Here is a 23861-nt window from a genome sequence, read left to right on the forward strand (position 1 = left end):
CATAGCATCTTAGGATGCATCTGGTCAGGCCCTGGGGATTTATCCACCTTATGCACTTCAAAACCTCCCACACATTCTCCTTTCTAATGTTGATATGCTCCAGGATATCGCTGTTCCCTCCCTTGAACTCACTCGCTTCCATGACCTTCTCCACGGTAAATACGGACGAGAAATATTCATTTAAGACTTTGCACATTTCCCATGGCTCCACACATTCATTACCACACTGATCCTTAAGGGGATCTACTGTCTCCCTAGCTACCCTTTTACTCTTAGTACACTTATAGATTCTTTTAGGATTCTCCTTTATCTTATCTGCCAGGGAAATCTCAAGGCCCCTTTACGCCCTCCTAATTTCTTTCTTAAGCATAGTCTTTTATCCCCTATACTCCTCGAGGGACTCATTCGATCCCAGCTGCCTATACCTGACATCTGCCTCCTTCTTTGTCCTGACCAGTCCCTCAATATCCCTCGTCAACCAAGGTTCCCTCAACTTGCCAGCCTTGCACTTCCATCTAACAGGAACATGCCAGCCCTGAATTCTTCCTATCTCACTTTTAAAAGCCTCCCACTTGCCAGACGTCCCTTTACCTGTAAACAGCCTCTCCCATTCAACTTTTGAGAGTTCCTGTCTGATGCCATCGAAATTAGTCTTCCCCCAATTTAGGACTTCAACCTGAGGACCAGTCCTATTCTTTTCCATAACTATCTTGAAGCTAATAGAGTTATGGTCACTGGTCCCAAAGTGCTCCCCCACTGACACATCAACCACCTGCCCATCCTCATTTCAGAAGAGGGGGTCGAGTGTAGCCCCTTCTCTAGTAGGGCCATCCACATACTGCTTCAGAAAACTATCCTGGACACACTTAATAAGTTGTTCCTCATCTGATCCCTTGGCACTAAGGCAGTCCCAGTCAATATTAGGAAAGTTAAAGTCACCTACGAATGCAACCCTATAATTCCTACACTTATCTGTGATTTCCCTACATATATGCTCCTCCACTTCCCTCTGACTATTGGGGGGCCTATAGTGTAATCCTATCAAAGTGATCACCCCTTTCTTATTTCTAAGTTCTACCCATATGGCCTCGCTGGGCATTCCCCCCCCCCCCCCCCCCCCCGGGATATCCTCTCTAAGTACTGCCGTGATGTCCTCCCTAATCAATAGTGCAATTCACCCTCCTCTCTTACCTCCAGCTCTGTCATGCCGGAAGGATCAGTACTCCAGAACATTGAGCTGCCACTCCTGCCCATCCCTTAACCACGTTTCCATAATAGCTATAATATCACCATCCCATGTGCTGATCCATGCACTGAGTTCATCTGCCTTACCTGTAAGGCTTCTTGCATTAAAGTAAATGGAGTTTGGCCAATCAGACTTTCCATGCTCCCTGTCCTGCCCCTGCCCGGTCTGCCTACTGGACTTGTTTGCTTTAACCTCTATGTTTGCCTCAACTATCTCATCAGAGAGACTACTATTTTGGATCCCACCCCCTCCCACCCCCCACAAGACTAGTTTAAACTCTCCCAAGTAATACTCGCAACCTCCCCGCAAGAATATTGGTCCCCTTCCAGTTTAGATGCAACCCATCCTTCTTGGACAGGTCACCTCTGCACAAGAAGGGATCTCAATGATCCATGTAGCTGAAGCCTACACTAGCTCTTCAGCCACACATTCATTTGCTTAATCCTCCTATTCCTACCGTCACGTGGCACAGGGAGTAATCCTGAGGTTACAACCCGAGAGGTCCTGCTTGCTAACCTTCTACCTAACTCCCTATATTCACTTTGCAGGACCTCATTTCTCTTCCTGCCTATGTCGTTAGTAGCAGTATGGACCACGACCTCTGGCTGCTCACCCTCCCCTTTCAGAATGTCCTGCAGCCGCCCCGAGACATCCTTGACCCTGGCACCAGGGAGGCAACATACCATCATGGAGTCTCTTTTGAGGCCACAGAAATGTCTATCTGCACCGCTTACGATAGAATCCCCTATCACTACAGCTCTTCCAACCCTTTTCCTCCCCTGCTGTGCAGCAGAGCCCTCCGTGGGGCCACAAACTTGGCTGCTGCTGCTTTCCCCTGGGAGGTCATGCCCCCCAACAGTATCCAAAGTGATCTATCTCTTTGCAAGGGAGTTGGCCAAAGGGGACTCCTGCTCTACCTGCCTGCGCCTACTACTCTGTCTGGTGGTCACCCATCTCTTTTTTGCCTGTGCAGCCATTACCTGTGGTATCACCACCTCACTAAACATGCTATCCACGACGTCCTCAGCATCACAGATGCTCCACAGTGAATCCACCTGCAGCTCCAGCTCTGTCATGCGGATAGCCAGTAGCTGCAGCTGGATACACTTCCTGCACACATGGTCGTCAGGGACACAGGAAGCGTCCCTGATTTCCCATGAAGCGCAGGAGGAGCATATCACAGGGCTGAGTTCTCCTGCCATGACTTACCCTTAGATTAATTATTTACTCCCCTAATTAAAAGATACTAATTACACTAACGGCCTTGTTCTACCCACTTCAATCTAAAGTCATTAAAAAAAAAACACTTTCATAGTACTCACCTTATCACCAGAGGTTTTTTTCCAACAAAAAAAAGCAACTTTCCCCTTATTTTTTTAAGATATTCTGACAGCTGATACTCAACCTTGCAGCTCTCCTCTGACGTCACTGTGGGCTTTTTTTTTTCAAAACTCCTGCGCGCTGGAAGAGGTTCGACTGCTTTCCGCTCCCGGGAAGGTGTGTGCTTCTTCTCCATGCACCCTCTTTGCTAACAGCTGGACTGGAGGCAAGCTGTTGATCAGGATGCTTTTTGGCCTGGGATGACTTCGGCGGTCATCTTAAATACTTCAATCAAGTCTCCTCTCACTCCAGTGAAAACACGCCCAGTCTGTCCAACACTTCCTCATAAGACAACCCACTAATTCCAGATATCAATCCAGTAAACCTCCTCTGAACCGCCTCCAACACATTCACATCCTTCCTGAAATTAAATCAAACCTGCACTCAGTGCAGATGGTATGAGTTTCTATAGATACTTATAAAAGAAAAGAGTTAACACAGTGACCGTTGCTCTTATTGAAAGTGAGCCTGGGGAATTAATAAGGGAAAGTAAGGAGATGGCAGATGAATTGAACAGGTATTTTGCATTGGTCTCCATTATAGAGGATATAACTATCATCCCAGAAATAGCTGTAAATCAGGAAATGGAAAGGAGAGAGAAATGCGGCAAGACCAGGACAATATCCAGTAGCAAGTAACATTCGTGCCAGGCAATGACCATCTCCAACAAGAGAGGATCTAACGATTTCCCCTTGACATTCAATGGCATTACCATTGCTGAATCCCCCACTATCAACATCCGAGGGGTTACCATTGACCAGAAACTGAACTGGAGTAGCCATGTAAATACCATGGCTACAAGAGCAGGTCAGAGGCTAGGAATCCCGTGGCGAGTAACTCACCTCCTTACTCCCCAAAGCCTGTCCACCATCGAAAAGGTACATGTCAGGAGTGTGATGGAATACTCTCCACTTGCCTGGATGGGTGCAGCTCCAACAACACTCAAGAAGCTCGACACCATCCAGGACAAAGCAGCCCACTTGACGGGCCATCAACAAACATTCACTCCCTCCACCACCGACGCACAGTGGTAGCAGTGTGTACCATTAACAAGATGCACTGCAGCAACGCATCAGTGTTTCTTCGACAGCACCTTCTAAATCCGCGACCTCTACCAACTAGAAGGACAAGGGCAGTAAATGCATGGGAATACCACCACTTGCAAGTTCTCCTCCAAGTCACCCACCATCCTGACTTGGAACTACATCGCCATTCCATCATTGTCGCTGGGTCAAAATCCTGGAACTCCCTTCCTAACAGCACTCTGGGTGTACCTATCCCATATTAGATTAGAGATACAGCACTGAAACAGGCAGTTCGGCCCACCGAGTCTGTGCCGACCATCAACCACCCATTCATACTAATAGTACACTAATCCCATATTCCTACCAAACATCCCCACCTGTCCCTATATTTCCCTACCACCTCCCTGTACTAGTGACAATTTATAATGGCCAATTTACCTACCAACCTGCAAGTCTTTTGGCTTGTGGGAGGAAACCGGAGCACCCGGAGAAAACCCACGCAGACACAGGGAGAACTTGCAAACTGCACACAGGCAGTACCCGGAATCGAACCCGGGTCCCTTGAGCTGTGAGGCTGCAGTGTTAACCACTGCGCCACTGTGCCGCCCCTGCTACGGTTCAAGAAGGCAGCTCACGGCCACCTTCTCAAGGGCAATTAGGGATGGACAATAAATGCTGGCCTGCCTAGCGACTCCCACATCCCATGAATGAATAAAAAATAAACTCAAGCAAATTACAACTACCAGGGAATTGGTGCTGAACAGATTGTTGGAGCTGTTGGTTGAAAACCCCCCAGATTCTGATGAACTTCATCCTCGGGTCCTAAAAGATGTGGCTAGTGAGATAGTTGACGCATTGGTTTTAATTTTCCAAAATTCCCCAGATTCAGGAGAGTTGCCACGAGATTGGAAAATAGTAAATGTAACTCCTTTATTCAATAAGGAAGGAAAAGAGAAAGCAGCAAACTACAGGCACTTTAGTTTAACATCTGTCATAGAGTAAATATTAGAAGCTTTTTTAAAGACCTTACAGTACGGCACTTAGAAAAATTCAACGTCATCAGGCAGAGAGAACATGGTTTTGTGAAAGGGAAATCATGTTTAACCAATTTATTGGACTTCTTTGAAGAAGTTGCTGGTGCTGTGGATAAAGGGGAAGCGGTCGATGTATTGTACTTAGATTTCCAGAAGGCATTTGATCAGATGCCACATCAAAGGTTATTGTGGAAAATAAAAGTTCATGGAGTAACATATTTGCATGGATAGAAGATTGGCTAACTACCAGGAAACAGAGAATAGGCATAAATGGGTTACTTTCAGGTTGGCAGGATGTAACGAGTGGTGTGCCACCGGGATCAGTGCTGGGACCTCAACTTTTTACAGTTTATATAAATGACTTGGATGAAGGGACAAAGATATGGTTGCTAAATCTGCTGATGACACAAAGATAGGTTGGAAAGCAAGTTGCAAAGAGAACATAAGGAGGCTACAAAGGGATGTAGATAAGTTAAGTGAGTGGCCAAAAATCTGGCAACTGGAGTATAGTGCGGGAAAATGTGAAGTAGTCCATTTTGGCAGGAAGAATAAAAGAAGAAGCATATTATCTAAATGGTGAGAGAATGCAGAGCTCTGAGATGCAGAGGGATCTGGGTGCCCTCGTGCATGAATCGCAAAAGATTAGTATGCAGGTACAGCAAGCAATTAGGAAAGCTGATAGAATGTTATCATTTATTGTGAGGTGAATTGAATACAGAAGTAGATACATTATGCTTCAGTTGTACAGGACACAGGTGAGACCACATCTGGAGTACTGTGTACAATATTGGTCTCCTTACTTAAGGAAAGATGTTAATGCGTTGGAAGCAGTTCAGAGAAGGTTTACGGGACTAATACCTGGAATGGGTGGGTTGTCTTATAAGGAAAAGTTGGATAGGCATGGTTTGTATCCGCTGGAGTTTAGGAGAGTAAGAGGCAACTAGATCACAACATATAAGATCCTTAGAGGTCTTAACAGGCTGGTTGTGGAAAGGGCGTCTCTTCTTGTGGGAGAATCTAGAACTAGGGGTCACTGTTCAAAAATAAGAAGCTGCCCATTTAAGACAGCGATGAGAAGAAAGTTTTTCTTTCAGAGGGTCTAAGTCTTTGGAACTCTCATCCTCCAAAGACGGTGGAAGAGGTACTTCGAATCTTGATAAACAAGAGGGTGAAAGGTTATTGGCGGTAGGCAGGAATGGGAAGTTGAGGTACAATCAGATTAGCCATGATCTTGTTGAATGGTGGAGGAGGCACGAGGGGCTGGGTGGTCTGCTCCTGCACCTAGTTCGTATGTTCGATTATCATCCCTGTGTCATATGTTGCAGCACCAGCAGGTGGCAATGTTGCACCACATTTCTTTGGGCCTCCTAATCTCGAGAGACAATGGATACGCGCCTGGAGGTGGTCAGTGGTTTGTGAAGCAGCGCCTGGAGTGGCTATAAAGGCCAATTCTAGAGTGACAGGCTTTTCCACAGGTGCTGCAGAGAAATTTGTTTGTCGGGGCTGTTGCACAGTTGGCTCTCCCCTTGCGCCTCTGTCTTTTTTCCTGCCAACTACTAAGTCTCTTCGACTCGCCACATTTTAGCCCCGTCTTTATGGCTGCCCGCCAGTTCTGGCGAACGCTGGCAACTGACTCCCACGACTTGTGATCAATGTCACAGGATTTCATGTCGCGTTTGCAGACGTCTTTACAGCGGAGACTTGGACGGCAGGTGGGTCTGATACCAGTGGCGAGCTCGCTGTACAATGTGTCTTTGGGGATCCTGCCATCTTCCATGTGGCTCACATGGCCAAGCCATCTCAAGCGTTGCTGACTCAGTAGTGTGTATAAGCTGGGGATGTTGGCCGCCTCGAGGACTTCTGTGTTGGAGATACGGTCCTGCCACCTAATGCCAAGTATTCTCCGGAGGCAGTGAAGATGGAATGAATTGAGACGTTGCTCTTGGCTGACATACGTTGTCCAGGCCTCGCTGCCATAGAGCAAGGTACTGAGGACACAGGCCTGATACACTCGGACTTTTGTGTTCCGTGTCAGTGCGCCATTTTGCCACACTCTCTTGGCCAGTCTGGACATAGCAGTGGAAGCCTTTCCCATGCGCTTGTTGATTTCTGCATCTAGAGACAGGTTACTGGTGATAGTTGAGCCTAGGTAGGTGAACTCTTAAACCACTTCCGGAGCGTGGTCGGCAATATTGATGGATGGAGCATTTCTGACATCCTATCCCATGATGTTCGTTTTCTTGAGGCTGATGGTTAGGCCAAATTCATTGCAGGCAGCCGCAAACCTGTCGATGAGACTCTGCAGGCACTCTTCAGTGTGAGATGTTAAAGCAGCATCGTCAGCAAAGAGGAGTTCCCTGATGAGGACTTTCCGTACTTTGGACTTCGCTCTTAGACGGGCAAGGTTGAACAACCTGCCCCCTGATCTTGTGTGGAGGAAAATTTCTTCTTCAGAGGACTTGAACGCATGTGAAAGCAGCAGGGAGAAGAAAATCCCGAACAGTGTGGGTGCGAGAACACAACCCTGTTTCACACCACTCAGGATAGCACCACATTTACTTGGTACACAAATATCAATGGCATCTCAGACATTTCTTATGAGTAAAAATAAGACCATTTTGAGATTAAATATATCATATTTTATCAAGATGCTTGCAAAATGCTCACAGCATAACTGACTCCTTGCAACGCAGAGCAAGCACAGAGCGATCGCGGATGTCATCAATCTTTGCCAGCTTGCCAGTATGAATGCGCGGTTGCCTTGTCAGCAAACTCAGCCCATCTAAACCTGTGGTTCTCAAGCAGAGCTCCCCGGATCCCTGGGGTCTGCAGTGACCTTCTGTGCTCTCCGTGTGCGGGACAACCTTGGAGTTGGACGGATGTCCAGGGCACCGTAACCAAGAGTATGCAAGTGAACGGCGATCGCAGCCGTGCTCTGCCCTCTCGTGCTCCTCTGGTGTTTTTTTCCGTGATCTGCTTCCCCCGTGAGGCGATTCCCGCCCGTTCCTGTTCTCTCCAAGCTGCTGCCAAGAATAGACAGACGATGCAGTGAGAAGCAGGCACTGCCGTCGCACTGGTATCCATAAGTAAAGACCGGTCTTCTAAAAACCGTTCTTAAAACAATCTTTACATGCAACACTTTCATATTTTGAGCTTTTTATAGTATTATAATTGGGGCGGGTGGGGGGGGGGGGCATGATTACTAATCCATTAATCCATTAAAAAGGAGTCCTTTAGTGAAAAAGATTTGAGAACCACTGGACTAGAGAAACTGGGGCTTCTCTCAGAGCAGAGCACGTTAAAGGGAGATTTGATCGAGATGTTCTTGAAGGAACACAAAAGCAAAATAATGAGGATACTACAAATCTGAAATAGAAACAGAAAATCTGGAAATACTCAGCAGGTCTGCCAGCATCTGTGGAGAGAAGAAGAGTTAACTTTTCATGTCGATGATCCTTCATTAGAACTGGGAAACTTTATTAATGTAAAAGATTTAAAGTAGTACAAATGCGGGAGGGTGGAAATAGAACAAAATGGAACGTCTGTGATAGGGCGGAAGATTGGAGACATTGAATGACAAAGGAGTTGGTGAGGCAGAGTGAAAGGGAGTAGTAATGGAACAAGTAAAGAAACAAAATATGTTTCCAGAGGAGGTGTGAATGGCAGCATAATGAACAGCTACAATCCAAAAGCAAAAACAAGCGAAAACGTGCGAAAAACAAGATTACAGTCGAAACATGCAAAGAAAATGTATTAAAATGGGGGCAGAGGTTAGAGTCTGGAACTGATGAACTCAGTATTGAGCCCAGAGGGCTGCAGAGTGACTGATCAAAGATGAGGTGCTGTTCCTCAAAATAACATTGAGCTTCATTGGAACACTGCAGTAGGCCGAGGACAGTGATGTCAGCGTGAGTGCAAGATGGAGAATTAAAGTGGCAGGTCACTGGAAGCTTGCGGTCATGCTTGTGGATGACCAGAGGTGTTCCACAAATTGTTCACCCAATCTGCATTTATTCTCCTTAATGTAGACCTGATTGCATTGTGAGCAGCATAAACGGTGGATAGGTTACTAGGCTGTTCCAGCTCGAAGGAGTGTTTGAGGCCTTGGACAGTGAGGCGAGAGGAGGCAATGGGGCAGTTCTTGTATCTCCTGTGCTTGCATGGAAGGGGACAGGGTGTTGGGTGTGAGAGAGGAGTGTAGCAGGGTGTCACGAAGGGAATGGTCCCTTCAGAATGCTGAATGGGGAGGGGAGGGGAAATGTGTTTGTTGGTGGCATCAAGCTGGATGGGGCAGAAATGGTGGAGTTGATCCATTGAATGTGGAAGCTGGTGAGGTAGAATGTGAGGACAAGGGGAAACCTATTGTGGCTCTGGGAGGGACGGGAAGGGTTGACAGCAGAAGTGTGCGATATGGGTCAGACATGGTTGAGGGCTATGTCAGCCACGTTGGGAGATGGGGAGTTGCGGGGATAGAATCCTTGGTTGAGGAAGAAGGGAGACATATCAGAAGCGCTGGTGTGGAAGGTTGCAGCATCAGAATAGAGATGGAGAAACTGGGAGAATGGAATGGAGTCCGTACAGGAACTAATGTGAGTAAGTGTAGTTGAGGTAGCTGAGCCAGTCAGTGGGCTTATTATGACTATTTGTTTATCACCCATCACTATAAATGAAAACGGAGAGGCACAGGAGGAGAAGCGGGGTTGGAGATTGATCATGAGAAGGTGAGAGAAGGGCAGAAATTGGAATCAAAGTTGATAAACATTTCCAGTTCAGAGCGAGAGCAGGGAATGACACTGATACATTCATCAATGTACTGGAAATAGAGTTGAGGGACGGGGTACAAGGAATATTCCACATTTTCCACAAAAAGGCGGGTATAGCTAGGACCTAGGTGGGTAGCCATAGCAAAACCTTTTATCTGGAGGAAGTGAGATGAGCTAAAGAAGAATCTATTCAATGTGAGAACAAGTTCAAACGGGCATAAATGTATGGTGGTGGATGGAAACTGGTTGCACCTCCATTCAAAGAAGAAGTGGGCTCTTGTCTCTTTGGGTAGTCCTGTGTGTGGATCTTGGGAAACAGGTGGATGTGGGCTTTTAGGGGTTGGGGAACTATGAGGTTCGAAGCTGTGGAGGGATGATCTCCAGTCCTGGAAATAATGGTTTAGTGTTTGGTGCTGTGGTATAGTCCAGGGAGAGGTAGAAGGAAGTGTCAGAGGGTTGATGTTCAGCATCTGTGAGGTGGAGATCAGTTTGTCAGACTACAACAGCACCATTCTTGTCAGCAGCTTTGATAATGATGTTAGGGTTGGACCTGAGAGAACAGAGTGCAGTCAGTTCAGAGGGAGATAGGTTAAAGTGAGTGTGGGGAGCAGAGAAATTGAGACGGCCAATGTCAGGTTGCATTTCGCAATGAAAAGATCAAGAGAGATAAGAGGCAGGGGAGGGTGGTGGGGTTACTAGGTGGAGGGAGAATACTGGAAATGGGTAAACTGGTTTGATGTTTGAAAGGAGGACTCCTGGCCAAAGAAGTCGGCGCAGAGGCAAAGACAATGGAAAAAGAGCTCAACATGGTGCCGAGATCAAAATTCTTTGAGGTAGGCCATAAGGGAATAAAGCTGAACCCTTTACGAAGAACAGATTGTTCAGGGTCAAGGAGGGGAATGTGGGAAGTTATTGTGAATACACGGCAAGAGGTGAGATTAGAAGAAGGGATGTAGTCAGAAGGAAGTGAAGGGGAGAAAGATCTGGAAGGGTATTGGTACCCCTGAGTTGTTTGAGCCTGCGATCTTTAACAACTGACATGAAGATAAAAACATTTCTTGAAGGAGTTTGATAGAATAAATAAGCAGAAAGTCTTTCCAGTGGCAGAGGGTTCGGCAACCGGAGGTCACAGATTTAAGGTAATTTGGGAAAAGAACAGAAGAGCAAGGAGGAAAACAAAGTCACGCCAGTTGTTTTGATCTGGAATACATCAGCTGAAATGTTGGTGGGAGAAGATTTAATAATAACCATCGAAAGGGAATTTGACAATCACTTGAAGTTGGGAAATACAAAGTGTTCTGGAGAAAGACGAGGGCAGTGGATCTAATTTGATGGCTGCTTCACAGAGCCGACATCGGCGCTATGGGCCGAATAGCCTCCTTCTGTGATGTTTCATTCCATGAATCTATGAACGATGTGAGACACTATCTGCAACCACGACGGCCAGTGCTCTCAGTGTACTGATTGAATCGTTATTTCTTGATCTCTCTCTGTGCCTTTCAGTTGGACAATGAGAATGGAATTTCGCACAACAGTGACATCGCACAGATGATTTCACTTTGCTGTTTTTCATAAATATCACAAGTCTAATGAACAACTGTTATATTTGACTCATTTACCCTTCATTTTTCAACTCATTGACATGACATTCTAAACCTCATCGTTTCCTGTGACACAAATATCTTACCTGGATCTATTAATAAAACATTTTGCGGAAAAAACCATTTCTTCGTCCACATTTTTCTCACAAAGCTTAACTCACCAAGACTTCCCAAACTGCTCACTGTGACACTTAATTGCAGGGCAAGATGAAAATAAAACATTTCGCTGTGTTTGTTAAACCTTCATTCATTTCCATGATCTATCTATCTATCTATCTATCTATCTATCTATCTATCTATCTATCTATCTATCTATCTATCTATGTCTGATGCCAATAGGGACAGTGCCCAATTTATTTAATTCCTTGCTGCAAACAAATCAAATCTCAACTCATACTTTGCTTATCCAATGCGCTCTTCCCGAGGTCCATAGAGCTATTAAAGCATTTACTATGCTCAAGTTTTCTTCTATTATAACCTTTACCCTTCTAAAACCCAAACCTAATCGCTATTCCATGTCTCGCTGCGCCGTGTATTTTGCCGTTTTCAATCATTCTCCATTTGGATCCGATCTCATTGACGTTTTGTTTCTCTTTTTCTAAAATGACTGACATGCTCGCAATTCAAATATCAGTCAACGCAGGGCATGGGAGCCCGTGACCTGATTTACATGAATGGAAATTTGCATGTAAATTTAATATTCAATGACGTTGCGAAGGTTGAAGCTTCTTAAGGAGAGGTTTAGAAAGAGCACAGAACCACATTCGTGTCAGGAACTATTCTCCATCAGACCCTCACCAGAACCTTCACCATGACTGAATGGGTTCAGGTTCTTGCCGCACTGATGCTCTGTCTCCACAGTAAGTACAGGCGTTAACCTTCATTATCGCTGCTGTTTGCATTGCTCGGAATTTTTTTTTTGTGCTTGTGTTTAACAGACCTGAATTAGCAACAATATTCACAATTGCAGAGTTTGACTCATCAATAATTTGTCATTTCACCAGGTACAAACGCGGATCCTGTCCTGACTCAGCCAGGATCCATCTCAACCACACCGGGGAGCACCGTCAAGATCACCTGCACCATGTCCGGAGGCAGCATCGGCAGCTACTACACGAGCTGGTACTGGCAGAAACCCAGCAGTGCCCCTGTGTTGGTTTGGAGCGAGTACAGCGGTAAAGCTTCGGGGATTCCAGATCGATTTACCGGGTCTGTGGAGTCATCGAGTAACAAGTTGCTTTTAACCATCACCAAGGTGCAGTCGGAGGACGCCGCGGATTATTACTGTGCTGCCCTGCTTGGCAGTACAGCTGCATTTATTTTCGGGAGAGGAACCAAGCTGAACCTGGACAGTAAGTAAATTATTTCTACTGAGCTTTAACATTTTCAGCGTTAACATCGGAATATCAAAAATCACTTTAAAATCACTGGCTTGGTGGATTGGATGAGAGCAAATCAGGACTATTTCTCTTATAACATATGTATACAGAGCTTGTGAATCAGCGTCCGGAGACATTTAAAAGATCGGCATAACTGCGCCCGATTTTACGCAGGGTTTTCAGGTTGTAAGAGAGGACAGAGGCAATTTTTAAAGATGATACCAGTGCTGCAAGGTTTTAGTTACAAGAGAACGAGAGTGAAGCTCGGTCTACTGCAAGTTTACGGGATGATCTGCTTGAAATGAGCATAGTTCTGAGCAAAATGAAAACAGATATTTTCACTGATCGGTCAGTCGGTAACCTGAGGACATCAATTGAATGTCATTGGTAGAAGGGCGAAGGGACTGGATAGGATATTTTCTTTACCCAGTGGAGTGTTAGGACTGCAGTGTCCTATCTCAAAGAATAGGGCGAGCAGAATCAGACTATCGTTTAAAAAGAAAGTGGATAAAACTTTGACAAAGGAAAAACAAATGGATGGGAAAAGGACTAAGTGGGCGCCTTTCAAAGGCGATTGGCCTGTTTCTGGCCATGATTCCTGAATCCCACAGGGTCTTTGAGATCGGAATACCGCGGCCCTTTACGACACAAAAGGCATAAACACAAATTCAAAACTTTCATTCTACTGAGAGTAGTACCGGAATTTAATCATCATTCTTGGATTGAGACTGCGGAAGGATAGTGTGGCGACTTGCTGTAAGTCACTCTCACTCGTCTCCAAACTCAGTGAAAACCGCTCAGTACATGATTCTCAGTCCGACATTTCGCATTAATCCCCGCTGACTATAGTAATCACACTGTTGAGCTAAGTTCAGCTGGTGGTAACCATCCACACTGATCGATTTTCTCCATTCCGCAATAACAAACACCAATAATTGACATGATGCCTATTTTCTTAACAAGTCAGGGGCTCATTATCTTCCCGCCCAATCTATTGTGTAGCAATGTCTCGGAATCGGTATCAGATTCTTCCTGCTGCTCTTGTGCTCTCAATTGCGCTTTGCTGCATGTTCTGTGGTTAGTGTGAGAGGAGTAATATGGAAAATGCACATACTCTATCGCTATTTTGACTTGGTTATTCGGTGGCATCACAGTAAAATGGGCTAAAATGAGATATGAAACAGAACATGCGACAGAATATTTTCAATTATTCCTTTTCAAAACGATCGCTGCTACTAACTTTATCGTTCGTTGTTTACTTGCTTGCTCTCGCCATAATCCTAAAGGTCCAGAGGCATCTCTCCCCATTAGAGAGGCAGTTGGTGATACATAGTTTGAGGATCACCACTCCTCAAGTTTGGGACAAGCCTCCATGAGCTAACACAGCCGTTAAATGGATTGAGCCCACGCTGTTGGCGTCTTTCTGTCTCATATTCTAGCCGTCCACCCAGCTGACGCTCAGTTCTCTGCAAAACTCTTGTATTTAGACAATAATATAAACTGATGGTAAAACCTGTGCAATAATCCCACGAGATTTCAGATATTTCAGTACCTGAATTTTCAGCTAAACTCTGGGTGAGGCCTGGAGATTATACAAACTCTGACAACAGGGGTTGGAGGCACTTGTCAGACTAATCGCAGTTTCAGTCTCCAAATTAATAACGTCAGGAAAGTGAGGCGAAGTTGTCGGTTCCAAGGCGAAACTCTTAGAATGGCAATAGATTTTTAAACCGTCACGGGTACATCTAGTGCTGGTGAGACGCGCCGATGTAGCTGACATCACACCTCAACATCAGAACCAATTGTAGAGGCTCGGCCTCTCATTTTAGTATTGAAAAAAGTAGTGTTTCAACCCTTTCTTCATTTCTTCACATTACATAAACCATTTTACTGAGGTTTGTCATTGGCAGCTGGTGCTTGTAATACATGGTGCGAAGGATTATTTAAAAGATATGAGATTCTGAGAGTTCGGCTTTAATCTTCTTACACTTGGTAATATTTCGTTGTTGCTATCATGGGAATATTTCGATTGAAGAATAAGTAAAAAAAAGAACGAGCTTGCATTGTTATGCCGCCTTCCACGACCTCAGGACATCTGAGCGCGCTTCATAGCGAATTTCGTGCTTTTTAAAGGACAGTCACCCTTTGTAATGTATGAAACTCGGCAGCTTATTTGCGCAAAGTCCCACAAACATCACAGGACAGATAATCTGTTTTAACGATGTTAGTTGAGGGATGAATATAAACCAGGTCAGGTTGGCTTTATTACTTGCAGATTGAGGTTATATTATTAGACAATATAGATATAATAGTTCACAATAACAGATGTTATTTAGAGGAAACAGTTTCCGTTTAGTGAAAACGTATGAATTGTGACACTGACCCCAAAGAAGTCCCCAAATAGCGTAATTAGAATGTGATAGAACAGTCTTCTGAGGTTTTAGGCAAAAGAGTCGGACGAGCGGGAAACCTTGTGGCAGCGAGAAAGGAGCAAAGCGACAGAAATCCAAATATTAGTCCAAGATTCACTTCCGTCAAAGCAAGTGCAAATTCGAAATTATTTAATAGTTGGTTTAACAATTTGGCCTTAAACGTTTGGCCTTAAATATTGAACAATCTTTGCTGTCAGCATTGCCGTCAATATTCTCTAATATGCCCTAATTCTGATTTATTGATTATTACGATTCTTTTTCATCTTTATCTTATTGTCTGAGCGCAATATTTTGCTTAGATTCAAATTTCTCTTAAGAATTTGTATGCGTTTCTTGCCTGAAGGAAAAGTAGGAATCTTTTCTCAGGTTATTCCCCGGGACTGTTGGCCCCAGCTTTTGGACTCTAACGGGATTCCGTTCTATTAAACTCATTATAGCTATTTAATGTAATTTTAAAAGTTTTCAAAAATGTCAAACATTGATTCCGACTTTTATGTGGATGAAAAATGGATCTACTTAAATTTGTTTCTGATTTTCAGATCCACGGGTCCCCTCGGTTTCGGTCCTTCCGCCTTCATCAGATCAAATCGCAGCAAAGAACACGGCGACCCTGGTGTGTTTGGTGAGCGGTTTTAACCCGGGAGCTGTGGAGATTGAGTGGACTGTAGATGACAGTGTGAGAGGGAATGGTGTTGAGACCAGTCGGATCCAGCAGGAGACGGACAACACGTTCAGTGTGAGCAGTTATCTGACTCTGCCAGCCTCAGAGTGGAACTCACACGAGCTTTACTCCTGTGTGGTTAAACACGAGACACAGGCAAATCCGCTTAAAACAAGTATCTCGAGGTCCAGTTGTATCTGATTCAAAATCTTATGTATTGATTTGTTATTCCAAAAGCAAAGTTTCTTTACAAATATATTCCGCAAACGGCCATTACATGCTTGCTTTTAAGTGGAACATTTCAAATCAGAACAGTGGTGCAGTTTATCCGGTGGATTCCGCTGTCTGTTTTTTACAGTGTGTTCACCCTGAACTGATCAAAGTTTCAGTGTAACCTTACAAACATCACAGTTTAATAAAACGACTATTCCGCTATCTCGTGTGTTGTTATTTTTCTGTGCCGTTGGGTCTGAAACAATTGTTAGCAACTTCCTACATGTGATGAAATAGCGGTTTTATTTTTGCAACATTCTGCACATTTTGTGTAAAGCCTTTGACATCAGTCAAAATAATCAGATTATGTACACGAAGACGTGGAAGTAATCTGGCAACATATTTTCAAAGATAGACCTGGCTGAATTTCGTTCGTGTCGGGATGGAGCTGAACCATTTGTCAGTGTTTCTGACACGAATTCAAAGCACTTGGTGCAAGTGTTTCTAAATCATCTGGTTACACAAATTCAGGGCAAACCCCGTGACCGCCTCTCTTTTGGAGACCCCGCACTTAACGCGCGGTGCAATTCCTGACACTGCATTCTTTTTTCAAAATTATCCGATGACTTTAAGTGGTCAATAATGGTTAGATTGAATCAGGTTATTTTAGAAGCAAGTCATAACTAGAGATTCCTTGAGGCCTTTGACCGAAACCAGCTCATATAACAGTCGCGCTTTTTAAATTCAGCCTCACACAAATCACCAACTCGGTGCAGTATCCCTTTAGTATCAAGCCTTCTTTGTTCAGACTGATGTAGGTCTACGGTACATAAATCGTTAAAAGTAGCATTATTAGTTGTTAAGGCCATAGCGAGTGAAAACAAAGTGCCAGCTAATTTCTATTGGAATAGAATACAACAGCAGGGGGGTTTATGTTAGATTTATACAGAACTGTGCTCTGCATTGGACTCCATACTACAAATGATACTGAAGGACTTGAGAAAGTGCCGAACGTATCTGCAATGTTGTTACTCGAATTGGGATGATGCAACTATCAGGTAAATTAGCATGTTGGGCAATTTTCCCTTATTAAGAGAAGACTGGGTATAATTTATGGAGGGCTTTAAAATTATGAAGTGCGACAGGATAGACGTGCAGAAACTGTTTCCACGGTGCGTTGGACCAGAACAGAGAGGCGTAAATATCAGATCTCCACGCACCGATGACATCAATAGTTTACTTGAAGATACGGATTGGTGCTTGATTGGGAGTTAGGAGAGGGAGAATAAGCTTTCGTGTTTCATTCTCTGATTGGTTTCTACGTGACAAACGGAATTCCGAAGGGATTAGTTCTTCCAGCCCAGCTTTTCGCCATATATATTAATGAAGTCATACAGATTTATATAAACAAGTTGCAGATCACACCAAATTCGGAGGTCGAGTAACTTTTGCCTCTCCTCAATGGAAAAAAAACCCTCTCAGAAATATTAAAGAACCAAGGGACTAGCAAAAATGAGGAACTGAAATAAATTAGTATTCGTAAAAATGTAGTACTGGGGAATGAATAGGACTGAAAGTTGATAAATCCCCTGGAACTGATGTTTAACATGCCACACTGTTGAAAGTGTTGGCTGGAGAGACAGTGGATGCGTTGGTGATCATCTTCCAAAATTCTATAGATTCTGCAATTGTTCCTGCTGATTGAATGGTAGCAAATGTAACCCCACTAATTAAGAAAGGAGGGAGAGAGCAAACGGGAACCACAGACCTGTTTTCCTGACAGTAGGAGGGAAAATGCTAGAATCTAATATAAAGAATGTTATAACCGGACAGTTACAAAATAATGGTAGGATTGGGCAGGGTCAATAGGGATCTGTGAAAGAGAAATCATGTGACAAACCTATTAGTTTTTGAGGATGTATCCAGCAGAATAGATAAGGTGGAGCCGTGGATGTGGTGTGTTTGAATTTACAGAAAGCTTTTGATAAAGTCCCATGCAGGCTGGTCAACAAAATTAGAACACATGGGATTGGGGGTAATATACTGGCGTGGATTGAGAATTGGTTAATGGACAGAAAACAGAGAGTAGGAAAAAACTGGTCATTCTCAGGTTAGCAGGCTTTGGATCACTGCTTGTGTACCAGCTAATCACAATCTAAATCAATGATTTGGATGTGGGGGCTGAATGCAAGTTTGCTGATGACACAAAACCAGGTGGGCATGTGATTTGTGAGGAGGATGCAAAGAGTCTTCAAGGGATGCAAATTGCTTAAGTGAGTAGGCAAGGATATGGTTGATGGAATATAATGTGGGAAAATATGAGGTTATCCACTTTGTTAGGAAAAAACAGAAACGCAGAGTATTTCTTAAATGGTGAGAGATTGCGAAGTGTTGATGTCAAAAGGCAACTGAGTGTCTTTGTTCATAAGTCATTGAATGCTAACATGCAGGTGCAGCAAGCAATTAGGAAGCCAAATGGTATGTTAGCCTTTATTGCAAGAGAATTTGAGTTTCGGAGTAAAGATGTCTTGCTGCAATTGTGTCGAGTCCTGGTGAGACCGCACCTGGAGTATTGTGCGCAGTTTTGTTCATCTTACCAAAGGAGAGTGTCATAGAGGGAGTGCAATGAAGGTTCACCAGACTGATACCCGGGATGGCGGGATTGTCCTACGAGGAGAGATTGAGGAGACTGGGCCTATATTCTCTAGAGTTTAGAATAATGAGAGGCGATCTCATTGAAGCTTCCAAAATTCTTACAGGGCTCGACCAAGTTGATGCAGGAAGGACGTTCCCCTGGCTGGCGGGGGGTGGGAGGGGAATGGTGGAGGGGGTCGGCGGTGGTCTACAACCAGGGGACACAGTCTCAGAATAAGTGGTAGGTCATTTAGGACAGAGCTAAGGAGGAATTTCTTCACTCAGAGAGTGGTAAATGTGTGGAATTCACTGGCCCAGAACTGCTGTGGAGGCTTGGTCATGAGTATCTTCTAGACAGTGATAGATTTCTAGACATTAACAATATCAAGGGATATGGGAATAGTGCAGCAAAATGGCATTGTGGTCGAAGATCAGCCATGATCTAGAATAGTGGCAGACCTACTCCTGCTCCTATGTCCTTTGTTCCTAAGGTCGAAATTGAATGCTGACAAGCTCAGAAGGCTGAATTGACCGGTTGCTATGCCCTAGATTCTTCGCAGTTACAAATAGTGAGAAATTATTAAAATAACATGATCGAGTCACAGATTAATATCGACCTGATTTCAAATATGTTGCTAACACACAGCGTGAAAGTTGTTTTCAGTCAGCATACCTGTTTGTGCACATTGTTTCATGTCTACTGCTAAGATAAACCGCTAGTGCGTGCATTAGATATTATCATTCACGTAGCTGCCGCCCAACCCCCACCTGCAGTAGGATACCAAACAATTTGATAGGGCCTTGGTGAGCCCATACTTGTACTGTGAGTAGTTTTGATATCCTTACCTGAGGAGGGATATACTTGCCTTTGAGACATTGCAACACATGTTCAATAGACTGGTTCTTGGGATGAAGGGAATTGAGTAAACTATGCTTATATTCCCTAGAGATGAGCAAAATGAGAGGTGAACTCAGTGAAACGCATATCATTTTAAGGGGCTTGACAGGATAGATATTGGGAGGTTTTTTCACCTGGCTGGTGAGTCTCGAACTAGGAGACACAGTCCCAAAATAAGAGGCAGCTATTTTGGACTGAGATGAAGAGCAATTTCTTCACTCAATCTTCAGAATTCTGTACCTGCAATAGCTCTCTTCTCACTCCCATGCATTACGTCTGGCGTACCCCAATGCTCTATCCTTGCCTCCCTCCTATTTCTCATCTATATACTGCCTGTTGGGGACTTCATCTGGAAATACCATGTCAGGCGCCACATGAACTCTGATAACATCCAGGTCTGCGTCATCACAAGCTCTCATGTCCTCTCCACTGTTTCTACTTTGTTATATGGCTTGTCCGACATTCAGTACCAGATGAGCGATAATTTCCTCCAACTAAATATTGGAAAGAGGGAAGCCATTGTCTTCCATCCTCATCACAAATTCCAGTCCATCGCCACCAACTCCTTACCTGTCCCTGGCAACTGTCTGAGGCTGAACAAAACTGTTCGTAACCTTGTTGTTGTATTTGAGCCTTCCAGGTGCTTATGAACACATAATCCATCACAAGACTGTCTAATCCCACCTCCATAACATTGCCTGACTTCACCCCTGCTTCAGATCATCTGAAACTGAAACCCTTATCCGTTCCTTGATTACCTCCAGACATGACAATTCCTATTCTCATCTGGTCAGCTTTCCATCTACCACACTACCTAAGCTTGACCTCATCCAAAATTCTGGTGCCCATATGCTACCTCGCACCAATTCCTTTTCACCAATCTCCCCTTTGCTCATTGGCCTACATTCAACAATGCCTTCATTTTAAAACTTTCATTGTTGCTTACAAATTTCTCCATGGCCTTGTCTCTTGCTAGTTCTGTAACTTTCTGCAATCATACAACCCTCTGATATTTCTGAGCGCCTCCCATTCTGCCCACTTACATTGACACGATTTTAAATGCTCCATTATTGACAGCGGTGCCTTCAGGAGATGAGGTCCTAAGCTCTGGACTTCTCTCTCTTGCAGCACTGCCGCTCTTCCTCTATCTCTTCCTTGAAGGGGCACCTTAAAACCTATCTCTTTGACCTGTTCTAACATCTTCTTTTGTGGTTTGCCATTAAATTTTGTTAGACTATGTTCATATAAAGCAGCTGGGATGATTCACTGCCTTAAAGTACTCGAGAAATGCAAGTGGTTGTTGTTTTAATAGTAAAGTCAAGTCAGTCATTGCGACTTCTGATACATTGCTTGTCTATCGATAAATCTAGTTTGCCGCTCATCCCTGCTTTGCTAAATCAATGAATAGGAGGAAAGTATTATCCAAATGGGAGTTATGGCAGCTTTACCTTTGGGAAATCGATCTCTTGTGAAGCTCACTGGCTAAATATGTCACACAGTGAGCTGGATTTTACATTCAGTTTGAAGGCGGGTTCTTTGGCGTGGTTGGCCGGAGAATCAACGCAGATTCAGCTACCAAGGAACCTGATGCCTAATGCCAGATTCTGATTTCCTAGGAGGCGCCGAAATTCCATGGTGGCACTGCCGCCGCTCTGTGATGAGACTGTAATTTAAATATGTTAAATACAATTTTGCATTAATTATCATTAAATTCACTGCAATCCTAACAGCTGTTTGCAATCTTCTGCATGACAGGTGGCACCCACGTGCTTTCACTTTCCTCTCTTGAAAAGCTGGCAACACCGAAGTGTGAGTCCTTGGTGCTTGCAAAGGTTTGGTAAATTATGCGTTGTTCGCCTGTTGAACTTGTTTTAGCTTCGGACATTACCACTAAGGTCAAGCTGCAAATATAATTGACATAATAGCCGAACAGCTGTAATTAGTAGAAAATGATGATGATAAAACAGATGTAGGGCAATATGATGAACAACAAGGTAGGAGGTCCGAGAGTGATGCAGTGATATCGGCTAAGATTCAGTTAGAAACAAAAAAAACTTGAGGCAGAAAAAGTATTAAGAAATCTTGAATTGGAAAAAGAGGAAAGGGAAAAAGATAAAAACAATAGCATTAAGAAAACTTGAACTTCAGAGAGAGAGAGAGTGAAAGAGAAGACAGGCAATTTAAATTAAAAGAAATGGAACTATGACAAAAGAGTAGTCTTGAATCCAGGGAAAATTCAGGTCAGGAAGAGTCTGAGTTTAGATCAGGACTCAGTGAGAAGTTGTTCAGGTTTATATAGGCTCTTCCTAAGTTCGAGGAAAGGGATGTAGAGGCATTTTTCATATCTTTTGAAAAAATAGCTAAACAGATGAAATGACCGAAAGAAAGCTGGACATTGCTCATGCACGCAGGCTGGTAGGTAGAGCTCATGAAGCTTATGCCATGCTTTCTGAAGAGGCTTCTGCAGATTATTAAATGGCAAAAAAGGCTATTCTCACTGCGTATGGGTTAGTCCCTGAAGCTTACTGTCAGAAGTTTAGGAACTTACAGAGAATGACTAGGCAGACATATTAAGAATTTGAGAGGGTGAAGCAAATTAATTTTGACCGTTAGATATGGGCATTCAAGATAGAAACCACATATGAGGACCTTCGAGAATTGATTCTCTTAGAAGTGTTTAAAAACTCCATTCCTTCAGTAGTGAGAACTCATATAGATAACCTGAAACTTTTGAAAGCTAGGCAAGCAGCAGAGATTGCTGATGATTCTGAGCTTGTGAATAAGCCAACCTATTTTGTCCGTCACCACCATAAACCCGAGAAGGATAGAAAGTGGAAGAGTAAAAGGAAGGCAAGTAGCCGGGCACAAGAAGGAACAGCTGAGAATGCCCCAGCATCACCTTCTCAGGTCAGAAAGGAACGTGCTGGTGTAGAAGTGAGGTTCACAACTCAAGATGTTATCATTGCAACAACAGGGGTCATCTTCATTCAGAGAGCTGGAAATTGCGAGGTAAACGCATAGGACTTGTTGGGGTAAGCAAAGTTAGTGCAGAGGAAAGACTCCCTGACTGAGAGTACAGAAGACCAGGCTATAGCTTTAACGACAGCTGTGAATGTGAAGCCAGAACTAAAACTAAGAGGATTGTAGAGGTTAAGAATAAAATAGCTGAGAGTTGTAATGATTTTTTGACAAAGGGGGAGTAACTCTGTATCCTGTAAGTGAGGCAGGAAATCCTCAGGGATACAGGAGCGACCCAAACACTCTTGCTGGAGAAAGATATGAAGTTTTCACCAGACAGCATCTTGAATGCTGAGGTTTTAGTAAATGCAATTGGCGGGGTGTGTATACCCATACCTTTGCATAGAGAGTGACTTAATAACTGGGATAGTAACAGTAGGTGTTGTTCAGAGTTTACTAGTAAAGGGAATTGATCGACTCCTAGGAAATGATTTGGCTGGATCAAAAATATCAGTTTTTCCTATAGTTACAGAGGAACCATGTGAAGTTAAGGAAATGGAGCAATTACAGGAGCACATTCCAGGAATATTTCCTGCGTTACGAGCAATGGCTAAACAGGATCCATTGTTGGAGTTAAAAGGGACACCACAAATAGATAATCAGGCATCTGAAACCTTATTTGGGGATTTAGATAATCCAAATCAGATGTTTAACAGATTGTCTATCATTGCAGCACAGCAAGCTGATCCAGAGATCTACCAAATAGTATAGACAGCTCTGTCAGAAGCCGAGGTGAAAGGAGTTCTGGAAGGCTATTATATGGCAAATTGGGTTTTGTGGAGGAAATGGAGACCGCCTCACAGACATGCTGACAAAGACTGGACAGTTGTTGAACAGATAATGTACCACCTAATGTACCAATCGCCAAGGATTATTAAGGTTAGCACACGACATTCCCTTTTCAGGACATAGGGGAATTCAGAAGAACAAATCATACATAAGCAAACATTATTACTGGCCAGGTCTTACAAAGGTGTCAGACAATTTTGTAGAAAATGCCACACCTCTCAAACGGTGGGAAAACGACACCTACAATTGAAAGTGTTCGCAAGTTGTTAATTGTTGAAATCCGTCATGGAAGAAGGAAAGCACCACCTGCTGCTGGAGTTAGACTATGGACTGTTCTACTGTGGAAGAACCTTTTTTTTTGCATCGGACGGCTGGGAGGACTTCAAGCAACATTGGACTGTAAATTTGCAAGGACTCTATTTTTTTCTAGTTTAAATGTTGTTTCTATTTTCATAATGTTTAAGAATTTAATTCTTCTTATTAAAGAGTTAATTTAAAAGCACCTGGTTTGGTTCACCTCATGCGGGGGGTTAATAGTTGGTCCAATTTTTTGGGGTCTTCCTTTAATTTGGAAAGTTTTAAATGCTATGTTTGGCAATCTGTGGAGCAACGGGATTGAAATTAACAGTGCGTTTCTGCTACCACAATCAGAATCGTATATTTTGATTGGGGGTTTTGACTGGAGTGATCAGTCATAACATCGCACAGGCCATTGGTATGCTGAAGATGCGCTTCCACTGCCTCAATAGATCTGCTGGAGCCCGACAGTATGCACCACACAGGTTTGT

General features: G+C 43.8%; 1 protein-coding gene across 1 annotated transcript; it reads left to right on the top strand.

Annotated features, from left to right (window-relative positions):
- The first annotated feature begins 11792 nt into the window (after positions 1-11792).
- On the top strand, positions 11793-15956 carry LOC137382829 (immunoglobulin lambda-1 light chain-like). Its single transcript, XM_068055319.1, has 3 exons — positions 11793-11909; positions 12054-12401; positions 15400-15956. Exons 1-3 carry the CDS (start codon positions 11861-11863, stop codon positions 15720-15722), a joined length of 720 nt encoding a protein of 239 aa, XP_067911420.1. The 5' UTR covers positions 11793-11860; the 3' UTR covers positions 15723-15956.
- The last annotated feature ends 7905 nt before the right edge of the window (positions 15957-23861 follow it).

The sequence above is a fragment of the Heterodontus francisci genome, chromosome 23 (assembly GCF_036365525.1).
Source record: "Heterodontus francisci isolate sHetFra1 chromosome 23, sHetFra1.hap1, whole genome shotgun sequence".
NCBI lineage: Eukaryota > Metazoa > Chordata > Chondrichthyes > Heterodontiformes > Heterodontidae > Heterodontus > Heterodontus francisci.

Excerpts from the sequence above, each read along its gene's own strand:
- LOC137382829 (XM_068055319.1), top strand. The coding sequence starts at position 11,861 with ATGACTGAATGGGTTCAGGTTCTTGCCGCACTGATGCTCTGTCTCCAC. Across the intron at positions 11,910-12,053 it reads ACTGATGCTCTGTCTCCACA|GTACAAACGCGGATCCTGTC; the intron begins GTAAGTACAGGC and ends TCATTTCACCAG. Across the intron at positions 12,402-15,399 it reads AACCAAGCTGAACCTGGACA|ATCCACGGGTCCCCTCGGTT; the intron begins GTAAGTAAATTA and ends TCTGATTTTCAG.